Consider the following 19,879-nt stretch of genomic DNA (forward strand, 5'->3'; position numbering starts at 1 on the left):
TCTGCAGCAATCCACAGGAGAATCCTCTGCCAGGGCCCCAGGGCCAAAGTCACACTGGCCTGGTGCTGCCGAGAGCCCCCAGGATCCCCTTCTTGAACATCCCCAGCCTGGGCCTCCCTAACACCAGGCAGCAACACATGGGAAGGACCGGTCCACCCACTAATGCCTGGGGCATTTGAGCTGAGTCAGGGGCATTTCACATTCTCCCATGGCTCAGCAAGGGAACAGAAGACCCAACCCAGCACAGAAATGTGGGTGGAGGAGATAGCACCAGAGCCTAGCGAGTCCTTGCATGCAGGTATGGCCAGTGGACACAGGACCCCACCATACTGCCCAGCCTCACTTCAAACCTGCTGTCAGCCTCCCCCAAGCAGGCAGAACTTGGGCTGCAGGAAGGCAGCACAGAGGCCAGGGGGGTCAGGAGCTGAACTCCCCGGGTCATTCATGCTCCCCTCAGGAGGAAGAAGCAGGGGGCATGGGGAGCAAGCACAGAGCAGCAGGGACACAGGACAGGGGAAGAGCCCTGGAGGGTCACTGCCTGTGGGGCTCTGACTGGGGAGGAAGCAGCGACCGGCCGTGCCCATGACACGGGTCCTGAGAAAGGTGAATGCTGACTGTGGGAGGGTGCAGATGCAGGCCAGACATCCCAATTCCATCCCTGATCCCCAGCACCTGCACTCCTGCAAACTGGAGCTCTCACCCAGAGAGAAGCCAGGAGGAGGCCCTGGCCTGAGGCTGAGGGTCATTTCTACACATGTCACAGCAGAGACCTCAGGGCAGAGGGTAGGCCTTGCTCTGCAGTGAAAGGACACCTGGACCCGCACATGGTCTGCCACAAGGAGGCTCTATGCTCGTCCCATGGCTCCCTGAGCACTGCAGCACCTCCTCCCTGGGAAAGCCACCTGCCATCCCTGCTGTCTACAGCCTCTGTGTCTGGAAGAGGCTCCACAGGTCAAGGGCCAAGGAGAGCAACTGGACAACACAGCTCTCAGTGGGTCAGACTGAGGAGTTTGTGTGCAGACCCTGACGAGAAATGCCTGAGAGCACTGTGGGAAATCCTTCTTGTGAGAAAGAGAAAGGTAAAGTGAAATGGGCATCGACTATGCTGGAAGGCAACTGGGCACTCTGGAGTGGAGTGGACAGGAGCGGAGTGCTGAGGCTCAGGCTGGGGTACCTGAGGGTCAGTGGCTGTGGGCTCCACTCTCCAAGGGTCAGAGGGACTGAGAGCAGGAGCAAATCAGCAGAGGCATACTTGGACTGCACAGGTGCACAGGGTGACACACAACTGTGAGCACACACATGCTCAGGGTATCAGGGGTCACACTGCAACTTCACAGGGATATTGTTCAGGACTGACCCGGCCACCTCAGGCGTCCTAGAGACATTACATAAGACTGACCATCACTTCAGGCCTCCCAGGAACACTGCATGAGACTGACTCAGTAACTTCAGGCTTCCTTGGAATCCTGCATGGGACTGACCAGGTGACCTCAAAGCCTTCCAAGGACACTACACAGGACTGACCTGGTCACCTCAGGCCTCCCAGGGACTCTGTATGGGACTGATTAAAGTCACCTCACTCCTCCCAGTGACATAACTCCAATGGAAGATGTGATCTGGTCACCTCAATGCCAATGCATTATCAAGAGTTATTACTACTTAACAACAGAAAGACAAAAATCTCATCCAAATGGGACTTCCCACGTGAACAGTCACTTCTTCATAAAGGAGAGACTCGTGGCCAGCAAACACTAGGAAATAATGCCCACGCTTTCTTTCTTTCAGGGAAATGCTGATCAAATACCCAGGAGATTCCACTCATGAGCACTCGTGAGGCCAGTGGACAGCAAGGGCAGCAGCACTACGAGCTGAGGGTGTGAGAAACACCTCAGGCACTGCTGGCTAGTGTCCGCTGCAGCCAGGTTGGAGAAGGCTGTGCACGTCCCGAGGAATGGAAGACAGAAGTCCACAAGGTCCAGCTGTTCCAACTCTGGGTCCATCTCAGACTGAAAACATTCACACACAAGTCCCAGGCGCCTGCGTGTTCCCTGCAGTGGCACTTGCAACAGCCAAACCGTAGAATGAGCAGACGTGGCGCTGAGGGCTGAGCAGACCCAGACCTGTGGAGCGTTACATAGTGGGGCACACATAGCTCTAGAGGGGCGGTTTGTGGCTTCACGGTAACAGGGATGGAACGAGAGGGAATCACGCACAGGGCAGTGAGTCAGGCGGAGCAGACAAGCAGCGGGTGATTTCATCCACTTATGCAATATAAGGATGAACAGTTGATGAAGAGACAGAACAAAACAAAACAAAAAAATCCACAGTGGATGCTAAACTCCTGAGCCGAGCTGACGGAAGGGAGAGGGTGGGGCAGAGAAGAAGGCTGGGTGCAAAAGAATAAAACCATTTGTACCCTCAAACTGAAAAGAGACCACAGGGTGCTGCCAGAGGCTGAAACAGGCACTGAGGCTAGGCGGGAAGTGGAGAGGGGCCTCCCAGGCATGGTATTGGAACAAAGGTAGATCCACAAAACAATGGAACAGGGTTGAATATCTTTATACACACCCTCAGATATATGATCATCTAATCTTTGATAAAGGAGCAAGAAATATAGAGTGGAGCAAGGAAAGCCTCTTTAACAAATGGTGCTGGCAAAACTGGACAGCTACATGCAAAAAAATGGGCTCAGACCTCAACCTAACACCATACACAAAAGTCAGATCAAAATATATTAAAGACCTCAACATCAGACCAAAATCCATAAAGTACACTGAAGACAAGGTCAGCAGAACCTTCCACGACATTGAAGCTAAAGTTATCTTCAAAGATGAAATGCCACTGACCAAACAAGTGGAAACAGAGATAAACAAATGGAACTATCTTACACTAAGAAGCTTCTGCACCTCAAAAGAAAAAGTGACCAGAATACAAAGACAGTCTACAGAATGGAAAAGGATTCTGATAAGGGGTTAATCACTTCACTATCATCCCGTTGATCGTCGATTTACTTGAGCAGGCCCAGTAACGTCTCCATTCGTCCTAGCCCTGAGATTTTAGTAGCCTCTCTTAATCTGTCCTTCCCAACAATGCCACATTAGAGGCTCTTCAGGGTCAGGGGAATGAGACCCATCATTGTTATAGTTTTTGGCATATGAATACGCCACAGGGAGCTTGCCAGACTCTCCCGTGCAGGCAGGAAGCTCTCGGTAGCTTGCCAGGTTCTCCGAGAGGGAGAACTAGGCTATAAGCAACCGCATGCTTCCAGGAGTTTGGTTTTACAGTCTCTGGATGTTGGCCATTGATGGGATTACACGGTGCTGGGGGCAGTTTCTGGGTGTGACTGCCCAGCTACTGGGAAATGGGGGATCTAGGAAGAGGCCCAGTCCTGATCCGAGCAGGTTTGGAGATCTCAGCCCTGGGTCTCACACACCTAGGTTCCTGGGGACAAAATCAATGAGCTCCCAGATGAAATGCATAAAACCTCCATGGAACAGCAGAAGACAGAAAAAAAAATCCTCAAAATGAATAACAGCAGACAAGAGAACTTTGGGATAAATTCAATAGGAACAGCATAAAGATCATCAGAACCCCAGAGGGTCAGGAAGGCAACCCCAATGTTACTTATGGAAGTAACAGCTAAATTCATTATTGCTAAAAAGTTCTCAGAGCTGGAAAATGCAGGCATCCAGGCCTGGGAAGCATGAATGGTACCAGCTAAGAGACCCTAATAAAAAGATTCCAAGACATATCCTAATCAGGATGACAAGAACCATATGTGGAGATACAATATATAGAGATACAGTACCAAAAGCAGCAAGGCCAAAGAAAATGACATAAAAAGGAACATCCCTAAGACTTAGAGAGGGGCTGGAGTGATAGCACAGCAGGTGGTATACTTGCCTTGCAAGCGGCTGACCAAGGTTCAGTCCCCGGCATCCCATAAACCTGAGCAACACCAGGAGTAATTCCTGAGTGCAGAGCCAGGAGTGACCCCCAAGCACTGTCAGTTAAGCCCCAAAGCAAAAACAAAAAGCTTTACAGCAGACCTACTGATTAAGACCCTCCAGGCCCAAAGACAATGGTGGGATATCACTGTCACTATCACTGTCATCCTGTTGCTCATCGATTTGTTCGAGCAGGAACCAGTGTCGTCTCTCATTTTGAGACTTATTGTTACTGTTTTTGGCATATCGAATACGCCACGGGTAGCTTGCCAGGCTCTGCCGTGCGGGCGCAATACTCTCTGTAGCTTGCCGGGCTCTCCGAGAGTGGCGGAGGAATCAAACACGGGTCGGCTGTATGAAAGACGAACACCCTACCACTGTGCTATCGCTCCAGCCCAATGGTGGGATATAGAAAAAAAAAATTAACGAAACTTAAGTATTCTCATCAGGAATACTTCACCTAGCCATACTCTCCTTCAGATTTGAAGGAACAATACACAACTTCATGGATAAACAACAGCTCAGGAACTCATAAACACAAAACCAACTTTGAAAGAACTGAAGGAGCTATTTTAAGGCATGACAATGCCACAAACACACCTAACTTCTACAGAAAGATGGCACACACTCCAATAATAATGTCATGATTATTGACAATAATCTCTTTCAATATCAATTGTCTAAATGTATCAATTAAGAGACACAGAGTGGCAAAATGGATTTTTAAATTGAATCCAACATTCTGCTGCCTGAAAAAAATAATGTATTTGAATAGTCAGAGCAAACGTAGACTCAAAGTCAAAGGTTGGAAGACAATCCTTCAAGCAAACAACTCCCCCAAAAAGGTTGGAGTGGCCATATTACTACAAGATGACATAGATTTCGGGCTCAAGAAGGTTAAGAGACAGAGAGAATAATTTCTTAATAATCAAGAGATACATACATCAGGAAGAAATCACACTCCCAAACATAGTCCCCCAATGAGGGACCAGCAAAATACTTAAATCCACTGCTACCATGCCCTCCCCTAGCAGAAGGCTGCAGCATGGCACATTCGGGCAGAAGAACTTTAAAACTAATGCCTGTTAGCCCATCCCAAATCTGGGTAAGAACAGTGGTGGGTGTGGTTTTGGGGTGGGCCACCACTGACAGTCACCAGTTAATCTTCCCTTCCATATCCTGTAAGATCCATACCTTCTTCTTGGACTTTTATAATAAATTCTCGCCAGGGCAGCCTGGCTACCCTGAACACATTAGGCCAATAGCCCATGAGCCCCTACTCCAGTCAACATTCCCCCAAACTCCCAGTCCAGTGCAGCCCCTGAGGAACCTCTAGGGCCCATATTCGGACCCTCACTTAGGAAGTACCCTTCATGGTGGGTGGTACCTTTGATGTGACACTTGGCAGAGCGGAACTTTCCTGGGCATGGTCCTGGGCCTGCAGTCCCATGTGCTGGCACTGCAGTGACAGCAACATGACCCTTGATCTTGACCATCGGACACACCATGCAAGAGCCAGGGCCCCCCGATCTCTACCAGCTCTCCTCGGAGTGATGCCAGGGGCTTGTCAGTATGCTTCTCTCTGTGGAATAGCTCCTAGAGTTGATTCTTCTGACCCTCCTACAGTCAATTTTGGTTTAAAAATGCCACTTGCTGGGGGTATGGTGCTGCCAGCAAGTCAACCTTTATCTGTGAGGCGAGTGCATCAGCAGCCTGATGGTGCCTTCAGATTTCCAGATACCCCAAAATTGCTGCTGTGCCTTTGGCCAGACCCCAACAACTTGGGTCCAAGTTTACCAAGAAATTAAATGCCAAAAGTTAGGTATGTGGGAGATACACCTGTAGAATAACAATGGTTTGTCCCTCCTCCCTTGCCACAAGAAGTTTAGGTTTAAGTGCTCTGGAGACACTCCCATTCCTTTGTTTATCTGTAAACTCTTCTCTGCACTCTCCTTCCCAACCAGTTAATCACCTTTTCCCTAATCAGACTCTGTTAGCTTGTCAGATCAGATCCTTCTAAGGACTCTGAACTTGTACTGTAAGTTAGTGTCTTTTGCATAGTTTACTTTAAAGCAATGTCCTTTCTGTATGGATACAGTAAGACAGTTAATATTATGCTCTTGTTATTTGGGAGCTGATTGACTCCAATAATATTCACTCCCGGGTATCTGCTTTCTCGACTCAGTTGCCCTTAGTTCCTATCACCCCAAAATCAGGATCCTGATGAGGGATGGAATGACCCAGGGCAAGCTGTGAGCTACCCTGGCATCAAAATGGGCCAGGCCAAAGTGCCACAATACTCAACTGTAAGTTTAGGGCATGATCATGGACAATGCTGCCATGATCCAAAGGTAACGACGAGATTAGGATCCTGCTGGGGTTAGGAGAACTAACCTGGCCTGAGGACTGTGGTCCTCACAATATATAGTGAGATATCCTTAGGAAGAATCAAACTTTATATCTCTTACTGTGCTCATACAGAATGACATTGCTAGAAATATTAGAAGTAGATTTACTATAACTATTTAAGTAGATTACTAGCTCACACCCTGACACATCCTTTTTTGGACCCCCACCCTTGAGTGGATCTCCTTATATGAGATTTCCTTAGATGAGATTTTTGTTAATCTCCTCAAGAAATGGTTTTACCCTTCTTTGTTGATTTGTTGATGTTAGACCCACCTTTGTGTCACCACCCTATGTAATTTGTTATATAAACTAAGACTATGGGGCACTGGGGGAGAGAGAAAGAAGACAAGGGAGACAGAGGAAGAAAGAGACAGAAGAAAGAGACAGAGGAACGAGACAGAGGAAAAAGACAGGGGAGACAGAAGACAGGGGAGACAGAAGACGACACAAGAGAAGACACAGACGACATACAGGAAGACACAGAAGCAAAGGAGACAACACAGACAGAAGAGGACACAGAAGCAGAGACAGAGCAGTCGGAAGAGACCAGAGGAGAGACTACAGAGACAGAGAGACAGACAGAAGCAGGGGAGACACCGAAGCAGAGCTCAAGGCAAAAGAAGTGAGAGTGAGCAGGGGCGAGAGAGAGAGAGAGAGAAGCAGAACGGGAACGGAGATTGGAATAAACTGCAACTGAGACCAACCAGCCTGGCCCTCGTTCCTTCCTTTGCCTGCCTCATCATTGCCATCAACCTCCCCCGGGGTGGGGGAAGCGGTGTGAGACTACCGAATGCTGGCAGGCGGTGGGAGAGATAGAGCGCCGCTACCCAGTGCCCGCGGTGTGGTGCCCTCTCCCCTTTCTTTTTTGTGTGTTCACACATACACCTGCAAACCACCTCTAATTCAGCTATATAAGCTCATTTATTGGCATTATTTCAGAGACCCATAAATCTCAAAAGAGATCAAAAGACGCAGTTAGAGCCTATAGCGCAGAGGAGTGGGAACCTGTGACTGAGAGCTCCAGGCCCACCTGGATCGGGATGGACCTCCTCCTCCCAGGTCCCCAGTTTTCCGGTAGCTTGGCAGTCACACCCACAAACTGCCTCCAGCGCCATGTAATCTCATCAACAGCCAAGACCCAGGGACCAGAAACTAAAACTCCCGAAAGAGAGCACTGCAGAATGTCCTGACCCCATGCCATGCTGTCTTCACCAGGGTGAGAGCCCTCCCTGCCCCAAGGGACCCAGCTCCAGCAGCCAAAAACCTCCACAACCCAACTGCTGCCACACTCAAGGCTTCTCTCCTGAGCTCGGGCTGAGCTTCATGCATGAGTAAAGTCCTACAGAACCCAGGTAACATGGAACTTTGTGACCTTGGACTCTGGGCTCAACAGGACAAGGAGCAGAGATCCTCTGCCCACATTACCCAGTCTCTGGTGACCCAGGGGTCATACCCATAAGTCACCTCCTGCTGGTGCCAGGTAATCTCATCATGAACCACCGTCCAGATCACATGGCTATTTCTCCCGGAAGGGAGCACAACATGAGGTCCACCTAACCATGCCACTGGACTCTGCGCCAGGCTGTTTCACACAGGGCGCCCAAGAGGGGAGCGGGTGAGAGCCCTCCCTGCCCCAAAGGGCCAGGCCCTGGCAGCCAAAAACCTTCACAACCCAACCGTCGCCACACTCAAGGCCACTCCCCATGCGCTCAGGCTGAGCCTCAAATATGAGTAAACATACTCATATTTTGCAGCCACATGACACATCTTAAACACTCCCTACCCATTCTCCATGATTACCACACCACATTTGATGGGGTTCAGATAGTAGGCAACAATCGTAGAGGAAAATACATATATATGTATATATAACATATTTTCAGATACATATACCAAAGCTCACATCACCCAAAGTTTAACAACATGTTAGTGATATCCTATAGAATGTCTTAATGGCTCCTGCCAAAATAGAACAATCTTCACACAGTTTCCTATATGAACACTTCTTTGTAAGCATGTTCAGCAGCTCTTCATAACAGACAATACAAAATATATTAATTCGGTTGTATTTTAAGACAGGAATTGGGGTTTGGGATGGAAACATCCCAAATTTGGTGGTGGGAAGGTGTAATGGTGTTGGGATTGGTGTTTGAATATTGAATGTAATCAAACATTGTGAACTAACTTATAAAATTAAAAAAATTAAAAATAAAAAGTAATGTGGGGGCTGGAGCAATAGCACAGCGGGTAGGGCATTTGCCTTGCACGCGGCCGACCCGGGTTCGATTCCCAGCATCCCATATGGTCCCCTGAGCACCGCCAGGGGTATTCCTGAGTGCAGAGCTAGGAGTGAACCCTGAGCACCGCTGGTTGTGACCCAAAAAGCAAAAAAAAAAAAAAAAAAGTAATGTGGAGTTCATGCCCAATTCAATCAGCTTAACCAATGGCTGAATAAATAGCAGTGTTCCTACATTATAAAAGAAAAGGAAAGAAAAGAAAAGAAAGGAAAAGAAAAGAAAAGTGCCACTTGGCCCCATGCCTAACTCTCCTTAGTCAAGCCCGAACAGCCTCATGGAAGAAGCTCACTTGGCCAGGCACACTGAGGCCGCCATACTCTCAGGTCCAACATCCGTCCAGAACTCAGAACAATATTCCAAGAGGGAAGGTAATCAGCTGTGGAGAGACGAAGCCATCTGCAGTGCCAGACTAAGCAATGACAGGGTGGACAGTCAATTGCAACCAAAATCAGTGAGGTGAAACTTTCTACATCTAGAATGAATAGGACAACTACAAGTTCTGTATATTTGGGACAGTATAGGAGTTAAGGCGCTTGCCCTGCAGAGCCAGACTTGACTCAAGCCCCACCAGGGGGTAGGTCTGCACACTGCTAAGGTGGCCCACATGGACGCCCTCCCTCTCATAGGACAAGACTGTTCCTTTCCCGTGTGGCTGACTAGCAGCCGTGCGATTTCTCTCCTGCTTTCCTCTCATCACCCAGTTTCTCCAAGGTCTGTGGTCTCCTTCCCCACCCAGACTTTCTCAGAGGGTTGGAAATTCCTTCCTGCTTGCTGGGTCTCTCTCTCTCCAGCTTCCTCCCTGCAGTCTTCACCATGTGCCTGTGTCACTACTTGAGACCAGTCAGGACACACACTGCCCCACTTTCTCCACTGTGGGCACCAGCCGAAAGTTACAGACTGAACTTAACTGGCAAACCAAGACCACTCCTCACCGAGGTCTGTTCCTGCCTGTAATCTTAAATGTCACAAACGTCAGCAGCATTAAGTCCAACAGCCACATGGTACACAGGGTATGACCAAGACCACGTGTTATACAGAGGAGTCCCCAGGACTTACCTGGGAGACTGACGGGCTGAAAGCCACTCCAGTGACGGTGTCCGTGTGTCCTGCCAGTTTGCGGGAAAATGTGCTGCAGCCCATCTCGTACACATATGCCTAGAAGGTAGGAGGGGCAGAAGCCTGTGTGGAAAGCGCCAGGAGCAGCCACAGGTTTCTGTGCTCATCAGACGTCGAGGCAGCAGTGACACACTGGCCTCGACACATGTGTCCCAGAACCCAATCCCCAAGACAGGGGCTTCTTCTCTCCCTGCTGAGATCTGACCCTGGGGGGCCACTTCTGTCACCGGGTTCCTGTCACAAGCTGCCATGGCCCGGAGCCTGAGGGAGGAGTATGAACATGGCCTCGCCTGGGAACCAGACCATGAGGAAGAGTGACGCTGTCCTATTCTTCCCTGTACATTTGACAGAACCTGCCGTGCTATTTCCAGCCAAGGGAGCTGGGTATTTGGAGGCTTGTGTATTTAGAATGTACCCTACCGCTAAAGATAACATTAAGAGCAAATGCACACATGCCTTCCTCTTCAATGGTGTCACAAGACCCGATGTGCTAGAATAGATGAGTCTCACTAGCTGTTCAGTAACAAACGTGCTGACAATCCTCTCCTGACCCCCACCTGGAAGACAATCCACTCCTTCCCAGTGATCCCGGGGGCAGCAGTGCTCTGGAAGGGCAGGAGCATGGCTATTCCGCTCCACAGACAGATACTCTGCATAAGCATCACAGATGCTGAACTACAGTGAGGAAATTAGTTCTATTCGTGCTTGCTTCTGACTGCCACGTGTCAGTTTGCCGGAGCAGCCCCAACTGCAGTATGTGAGTCTGTGAAACACTCACAGTTGCTGTCCAAGTCATCTCAGCAGCCTGGAGTGACAACTGTCCTGGTCATGTGTGAGGGGTCAGTGGCACGAGCTACAAGTACATCCTGGGGGTGGATCTGGGCTTTCTGGGACCAAGCTACCAGGGCGCTTGCAGAGAGCTGGGGATCCTGGAGCCTTCAGCCTAGCATCTCTGGGGACTTCCTCATGGGGGCCGACTTAACAGAGCATCTCTCAGGGCTCAGAGCCCTCTCATCTGTGTCCTACGTGAGGTAGCCAAGGAGTCTTGTCTGCATCTCACTTACAGAGGCAACAGGAGCAGCATAGCTGACTGCATGGTCATGTCCCACACAGCCTCTACCCCAGGAAGATGGTCCAGCTCTCCATACCAGGAAACCAGGGCTGGGGTCCTGTCAGGTCACACAGCCGTGGGACTGAGCATCTCCTCCACTGCGACTCACAGTACTCTTCACACTGTCCTGATGAGTGGCCCTGGCAACCTATGACTCCAAAGCAGTGGCAGAGTTCACGCAAGGCCTGGGCAGGGCCTCAGAAGCTCTGCTCAGTGAGGTCCATGCTCACACACACTCACCCATCAGGACGGCTCTGCTCGGGGACCAGCCTCAAAGCACAAAGTGTACCAACCCCTCTGAGTTCCCAGCCTCAGAGCCCGGAACTCATCTCCACTGGCTGCTGCTGTCTCCACAAGTCACCCCCAAACTGCGACCAGAACACCAATGAGGAGAGCTCGGGTATCCAGGAGGCAGCAGGGGAAGCTGGGAGACCTCACTTCCAACCTCCAGGGCAGGGCTGAGGTGGGGATGGGGTGAGACCTCACTCCCAGAGCAGGGCAGGAGGAGTGAGGTGAGATTCACTTTCACAGCAGGTGGGGGAAGGGAGGGGGTGAGCTCTCACTTCCAGGGCAGGGCAGGAGTGGGGGGCGGGTGAGACCATACTTCTAAAGCAGGGCTGGGGGTTTTGGAAAACAATATGGACATTCCTCAAAAAACTAGAAATTTAGCTCCCATTTGACCCAGCAATACCACTTCTTGGAATATATCCCTGGGTTGCAAATGCATGGCAGAAATGACATCTGCACCTGTATGTTCATTGCAGCACTGTTCATAATAGCCAGAACCTGGAAACAACTCAAGTGCCCGAGACAATTTTAACAGACAACTGGTTAAAGAAACTATGGTACGTCTACACAGTGGGATGTTATACAGCTATTAGAGAAAAAAATGAATTCATGAAATTTGCTTATAAATGGATGGAAAAGGAGAGTATCATGCTAAGTGAAATAAGTCAGAAGGAGAAGGACAGACATAGAATGACTGCACTCATTTGTGGGATATAAAAAAAAAGTAACAAAACATAGTAAGATACTAAAACCCAAGGACAGTAGAAACAAGGTCAGGACAAATGGTCCACATTTGGAAGTCTGCCTCAAGGACTGGGGGAAGAGGGTAGTTGGGACAGAGAAGGGACCATTATGACAGTGATGGTGGGAAGAGATCGCTCCAGATGGGAGGTGCGTGCTGAAAGTGGGCAAACAACTAAACAGGATGGCCTCTCAGTAAATGTATTGCCAATGACAATGCCCAAAAGGAGATTGAGAGAGAGAGAGAGAGAGAGGGAGGGAGGGAGAGAGGGGGAGAGAGAGCGAGTGAGAGAGAGAGCAAGAGAGAGAGAGAGAGAGGGAAAGAGAGAGAGAGAAAAAAGTGCCTGCCATAGAGGCTGGGGGTTGGAGGTGGCAGGAGGGATACTGGGATATTGATGCTGGGAAATGTGCACTAGTGGAGGGATGGGTGTTAGAACACTGTATGACTGAAACCCAATCATGAAAGCTCTGTAACTGTATCTCATGGTGACACAGTGATTCAATTTAAAAATAATTAATTAATTAGAAAAGCAGGACTGGGTACTGGGGACAGAGGGTTGAGACCTCACTTCCAGAGCATTTGCCTTGCATTCATCCAACCCAGGTTCAATTCCTGGCACCCTACGTGGTCCCCCAGCACCTCTAAGAGTGATCCCTGAGTGCAGAGCCAGGAATAAGCTCTGAGGACAGCCAGGTGCTGAGGACACCCACAAAAGAACTAACTCTGCAAAGGTGAGTGGGGAGCGGGCGGGGAGCCTGCATCTCACCCTAAGTGCAGACTCTCGGCTCTCCCTCTGGGGAACCCTCATTCTCTCTTGAATGCATTCCTCTCTCCTTCCATCCTCTGAATAAAGCATTTTTATTTCATTATTCATCTTCCCTGAAATTCTTTCCCGTGAGGGAAGGTGACAGAGCTGGGATGCCAGGGTAAGATTTAAGATTCACTTTCCTTTCCTGCAAAGAGCAGCTCCTGGCTCCAGCCCGAGTCTACAGTTCACTGAGAAATCAGGATGCAGGAATCAACTCATGCCGGACAGGACACGTGGAATCCAGGTGTGGTTGGATGACCACCCAAATGGCTGTTAGCTCCTCATTAACATCCAGTCTGATGGGTCAGTCCCACAAACCCTCATGGGCACAAGTAATGTGTAACCAATTGCATAGCAGAAACAGCAGAGGGGTGGGTCCCAGGCCACTTGCACGGGAAGCATGTCAGTTATGGAAGCCAGAAATCCCAGCTAGTCCATAATACATACGCACTCTGGTTGATCATAGGCACCTTGACTGGCACAAAGCCCATGGCACAAGGAGCAGAAAAACTAAGGGGAATAGATAGTAAACCTTCATAAACTCAGGTCACTGTCTAGGAGAGGAAGCCGAGAAGAAGGTAGGAAAAAGAGAAGTGAAAAGGGAGATGCAGCGACTGGGGCTGCTGACTCTGATGCAGTCTGCTGACACTGGACACTGAAGACTCAGCTTGCAGAGATATACCCATGTGAGCATAAAAGCAAAGAGTAATGCCAAAGTCATAGGGAGCTTGGTGTGCCAAACTTACACTGTCCATGAGAACCCCAAGGCACAAACAGCGAAAATCCCCACCACGAGGAGATGAAGAAAATATTGCAGAAGCTTCAACAGGGGTTACATACAAATACGATCTCTCAGATAAAGAATTCAGAGAGGAAATGTTAAAGATGGTCAACGAACTCAAAGTAACCATGGAACAGACATACAATAAATTAAGGGAGGCTATGAAAGAAACAGTGGAATGGTCCATCAAGAAAAAATGGGAAGAAATGAGAGCAGAAATTTTAAAGCTACAAACAGAAGTGACACAAATAAAGGAATCGGTAGATGAAATAAAAAACTCAGTAGGTGCCCTCAACAGTAGAATGGCTACAGCCGAAGACAGAATCAGTGAGCTTGAAGATGAGCTGCAGAAAGCTTACAGGCAACAACAAATAATGGCAAAAGATCTCAAAATGGCTCGAATCAGACTCCTAGGGGATGACCTCAAGAGTAACAACATAAGAACCATTGGAGTACCAGAAGCACAAGGAAATGATACCAATGAAAAAAAAAAAACACAGTAAAAGACATCATTACCAAGAAATTCCCAGAGCTGGAGAATGCAGGCATTCAGATCCAAGGAGCCCGAAGGGCACCAGCTAAAAGAGACCCTAATAAAAAAGACTCCAAGGCATATCATAGTCAGAATGATGGATGCCGTGGATAGAGACACAATACTGCAAGCAGCAAGGTCAAAGAAGGAAATCACACACAAAGGAGCACCCCTTAGATTTACAGCAGACCTATCAGAGGAAACCTCCAAGCCCGAAGACAATGGTGGGATATAGTGAAAAAACTCAATGAAATGAACGCCTTACCAAGAATACTTTATCTGGCTAAACTCTCACTCCAACTCAAAGGAACTATACACTATTTCATGGATAAACAACAGCTCAGGAACTTCATAGACTCAAAACCAAACTTAAAAGAAGGACTAAAGGGACTACTGTAAGACAAGGAAAACCCCTACAAGAACAACAAACCCTACAGAAAGATGGCATAAAACCCCATGACAATAATCTATCTCAATATCAGTGGCCTAAATGCACCAATCAAGAGACACAGAGTGGCAAAATGGATTCGGAAACTAAACCCAACATTCTGCTGCCTACAAGAAACACACCTAAACAGTCAGAGCTAACACAGACTTAAAGTCAAAGGATGGAAAACAATCCTGCAAGCAAACAACTCCCTCAAAAAAGCTGGGGGTGGCCATACTAGTATCCGACAACATAGATTTCAGGTTGAAAGAGGTTAGAAGGGACAGCGAAAGTCATTTTTTATTTATCAAGGGATATGTACAACAGGAAGAAATCACACTCTTAAATGTATACACACCTAATGAGTGGCCAGCTAAACACTTAAAACAACTGCTAACAGATGTTAAGGAGGACATCACTAGCAGCACAATAGTAGTCGGAGACTTCAACCACCTTATCACCTCTGGATAGATCGACAAGAACAAAACTCAGCAAGGAAACACTGACTCTGAAGGGAGAAATGGAAGAGAGAGGGCTAATAGATCTATACAGAGCTTTACACCCCAAAAAAGAAAGAATACACATTCTTTTCCAGTGCACACGAAACATTTTCCAAAACAGACCATGTTCTGGGTCACAAAACATACCTCAATAGAATCAGAAGATAGAAATTGTATCAACTATCTTTTCAGACCATGATGCACTGAAGATAGAAGCTAATCACGGACAGATGTAGAGAACCAAATCAAACAACTGGAAATTGAACAACTCAGTGTTGAACAATGAGTGGGTCAGGAAGGAAATCAAGGAAGAAATCTAAAGAAACCTTGAAACAAATGAGAATGAAGACATGAGCTACTAAAACCTATAGGATGCAGCTAAAGCCATGCTAAGGGAAAATTTATAGCTCTGCAAGAATTCCTCCGAAAGGAAGAAAGGGCCTATATAGATAGCTTGACTTCATAGCTAAATACCTTAGAAAAGAACCAGCCAAAGGAACCCAAACCAGACCGAAGGAAAGAAATAATACAATTTAGAGCAGAACTTAACGACATGGGAACCCAAAAAACAATCCAAAAGGTCAATGAAACAATGAAACCAAGAGCTAGTTCTTTTAGAAAATAAACAAGATTGATAAACCACTAGCAAGACTCACAAAGAAAGAGAGACAGAACCCTAATAAACTGAATCAGAAATGAAAAGGGGACTTCACAAAAGAAATCAATGAAAGTCAAAAGATTATCAGAGACTACTTTAAAAATATGTATGCCATGAAACAAGAGAACCTAAAAGAAATGGATAAATACCTTGATTCCTACAATCTCCCAAAACTGAACCAAGAAGACTTGGAATACCTGAATAGATCCATTAATATCAAGTAAATTGAAACTGCAATCAAAAGTCTTCCCAAAAACAAAAGCTCAGGTCCAGATGGATTCACTAGCAAATTCTTCCAAACATTTAAAGAGTTTGCCAGTTCTTCTCAAGCTTTTCCAGGAAATTAAAGAAACAGAAACTCTCCCAAACAGTTTCTATGAGGCACATATCTCCCTAATACCAAAAGCAAACAAAGACACCACTAACAAAGAAAATTATAGACCAATATCCCTGATGAACACTGATGCAAAGATCCTCAACAAAATATTAGCAAATAGAATCCAACAACTCATCAAAAAGATCATACACCATGACCAAGTGGGATTCATTCCGGGGATGCAAGGATGGTTTAACATTCGGAAATCGATCAACATAATCCATCACATCAACAAAGGTAAAGATAAAAACCATATGATCATATCAATAGATACAGAGAAAGCATTTGACAAGATCCAACACCTGTTTATGATGAAAACTCTCACCAAAATGGGTTTTGAAGGAACTTTCCTCAAGATAGTCAAAGCCATCTACCACAATCCCATGGCAAGCATCATTCTCAATGGGGAAAGGAATAAATCAAACTTTCACTATTCACAGATGATATGATACTATATCTAGAGAATCCTAAAGCCTCTGCCAAGAAACTCTTAGAAACAATAGACTTGTATAGTAAAGTTGCAGACTATAAAATCAATACCCAAAAGTCCATGGCCTTCCTATATGCAAACAATGAGACAGAGGAAAGGTATATGAAAAAAGCAATCCCGTTCACAATCATGCCCCAGAAAATCAAGTACCTTGAAATCAGCTTAACTAAGGAAGTAAAGGACCTCTACAAAGAAAACTATAAAACGCTACTCCACAAAATAAAAGAGAACATAAGGAAATGGAAACATATGCCCTGCTCATGGATAGGGAGAATCAACATTGTCAAAATGGCAACACTCCCCAAAGCATTATACAGATTCAACATGATCCCTATCCATGAAATTCTTCAAAGAAATGGACCAAGCAATCCTGAAACTCATATGGAACAGCAAACGCCCGTGGATAGCTAAAGCAATTCTTGGGAAAAAGATGATGGGAGGCATCACTCTCCCCAACCTTACACTCTACTACAAAGCGTAACAATTAAAACAGCATAGTACTGGAACAAAAGCAGAGCTGCATACCAATGGAACAGGGTGGAATATCCCTACACACAACCCCAATGTATGATCACCTAATCTTTGATAAGGGAGTAAGAAATGTGAATTGGAGCAAGGAAAGCCTCTTTAACAAATGGTGCTGGCATAACTGGCCAACCACATGCAAAAAAATGGGCTTAGACCTCGACCTGACACCATGCACAAAAGTCAGTTCAAAATGGACTAAAGACCTCAACATCAGACCAGAATCCATAAGGTACATTGAAGACAAGGTTGGCAAAACCTTCTACGACACTGAAGCTAAAGGTATATTCAAAGATGACACACAACTGATCAATCAAATGGAAAAAGAGATAAACAAATGAGACTATATTAAACTAAGAAGCTTTTATAGTGCAAAAGATACAGTGACCAGAATACAAAGATAATCTACAGATTGGGAAATGATATTCACCCAATACCCATCTGATAAGGGTTGATATCAAGGGTATATAAGGCACTGGTTGAACTCTACAAGAAGAAAATATCCAACCTCATCAGAAAATGGGGTGAAGAAATGAACAGAAACTTTCTCAAGGAAGAAATACTAATGGCCAAAAGGCACATGAAAAAATGTTCTTCATCACTAATCATCAGGGAGAGATGCAGATCAAAACACTATGAGATACTGCCTCACACCACAAAGACTGGCAGACATCCAAAAGAACAAAAGCAACTGGTGTTGGCGTGGATGTAGGGAGAAAGGGACCCTTCTACACTGCTGGTTGAAATGTCAACTGGTTCAGCCCTTTTGGAAAACAATATGGACACTTCTCAAAAAATCAGAAATTGAGCTCCATTTCACCCAATAATACCACTTCTGGGAATATATCCCAGAGAGGCAAAAAAAGTATAGTCAAAATGACATCTGCACTTATATGTTCGCAGCACTGTTTACAATAGCCAGAATCTGGAAAAAACCTGAGTTCCCAAGAACAAAAGACTGGTTTAAGAAACTTTGGTACATATACACAATGGAATACTATGTAGCTGTTAGAAAAGATGAAGTCATGAACTTTGCATATAAGTGGATCAACATGGAAAGTAGTATCATGCTAAGTGAAATGAGTCAGAAAGAGAGAGAGAGGGGCTGGAGTGATAGCACAGCGGGTAGGGCGTTTGCCTTGCACGCGGCCAACCCGGGTTCGAATCCCAGCATCCCATATGGTCCCCTGAGCACCGCCAGGGGTAATTCCTGAGTGCAGAGCCAGGAGTAACCCCTGTGCATCGCCAGGTGTGACCCAAAAAGCAAAAAAAAAAAAAAAAGAAAGAGAGAGAGAGACATAGAAAGATTGCACTCATCTGTGGAACATAAAATAACAGAATAGGAGACTAAAACCCAAGAATAGTAGAAATAAGTACCAGGAGGTTTGCTCCATGGCTTGGAAGCCGGCCTCACATGCTGGGAGAAAAGGCAGCCTAAATAGAGAAGGGAACACCAAGTAAAGGGGGTCTGGAGGATCCGATCGGGATGGGAGATGTGGGCTGAAAGTAGACTACAGACTGAACACGATGGCCACTCAATACCTCTATTGCAAACCACAACACCCAAAAGGAGAGAGAGAAAAAAAGGAAATGCCCTGCCACAGACTTGGGGTGGGGTAGGGGAAATGGGGTGGGAAGGATACTGGGATCATCGGTGGTGGAGAATGGGCACTGGTGGAGGGATGGGTTCTCGAGCATTGTATGACTGAAACACAAGCACGAAAATATGTAAATCTGTAACTGTACCCTCACGGTGATTCACTAATAAAAAATAATAATAAATTTAAAAAAAATAAAATTGAGGGTTTTCTACCTCACAGGTGGTTGCTATTGAGATCCCCATAAAGTGTGTGAGATCTCACGAGGAGGACTCCTGTGCTCTGTGCACACACACCCATGCCACGCAGCACCTACGTGTCTGTCCTCGGCACCACAAGCTATGTATCGTCCACAGGGGCTCCATGCGAGTCTGCAGGGATGGCAGCGGCCGGGGTGGCCTTCAAATCGGCGCTCACATCTAGAAGGAAACAGACACACCAAAACAGTCTTTTAATCCCAATGGCTCAGACTCCCTAGTGCTGCTCTCTTGATCCCCGACACCAGTCAAGCTGCTACTATTAATAGATATTTCAGTCTCCTCGCTGAAAACTCCAAGAAAAGCCCTGGAACCCACAACCAACAGCTGCTGCTACACCAACCCCCAATTCCACTTCGCCATGAATAATCTCTGCAAACACACCAGATTGCAAATGTGCCAGGTACACACCAGTCTTTAGGCTGAGAACTCTGTGGTCTTTTTGGAGTGGGGCTTGACATTAGTCATTGGGTTGTAAAAGCAAAATGAAAATGACACAAATTATTGTGCCTGCTAAGGGGACAGGTTTTGGGGGTGGGGTGTGGACAATGGGGACATTGGTGGAGGAAAGGTCACTCTCATGGCAACGTGTCAATCAATGGCCGTTTGCACATGGCCACCTAGTTTTATCCCCTGCCTGGTCCCTCACCAGTCCCTCTTGGCCAGGTTCTGTGCCCAAGACCACACTGTCTGCTCTCCCTGAAAAGAGCAGAATGCTGTCGTGTCACTGTTGGGAAACAAATGTTCAGCCACAATCACCTCATGACCTCTGCTTTTCCTTTTGTCTCAGCTTCTAGTATTGTGGCTCAGCCTCAGAAGACACTAGCGAATGTAATGTCTGATCAGTTAAGGAATGGACCACTGAGGTCGGGAAGCAGGCTACAGTGGAGGAGCACATCCTGAGCAAGTATGAGACCTAACTCTGAGCCCCAGAACCACCTGATCCCCCCCCAGTACTGCCAGACAGCTTACAGGACTACCACCTCTTCTGAATTTTCCAGGCTTGGAAAGTTTCAG

The 19,879-nt window shown here is 46.9% G+C and overlaps 1 protein-coding gene across 1 annotated transcript in view; it reads right to left on the bottom strand.

Annotated features, from left to right (window-relative positions):
* Positions 1-19,879, bottom strand: part of WDR27 (WD repeat domain 27) — a 136,179-nt gene that overhangs the window by 38,423 nt on the left and 77,877 nt on the right. Inside the window, exons 24-25 of the mRNA XM_055136760.1 lie at positions 18,922-19,024; positions 9,710-9,808 (exon numbers count right to left, since the gene is read on the bottom strand). Of these exons, the coding sequence (XP_054992735.1) occupies positions 9,710-9,808; positions 18,922-19,024 (202 nt within the window). The remainder of the gene's footprint in view (positions 1-9,709; positions 9,809-18,921; positions 19,025-19,879) is intronic.

Source organism: Sorex araneus, chromosome 4 (genome assembly GCF_027595985.1).
Source record: "Sorex araneus isolate mSorAra2 chromosome 4, mSorAra2.pri, whole genome shotgun sequence".
NCBI lineage: Eukaryota > Metazoa > Chordata > Mammalia > Eulipotyphla > Soricidae > Sorex > Sorex araneus.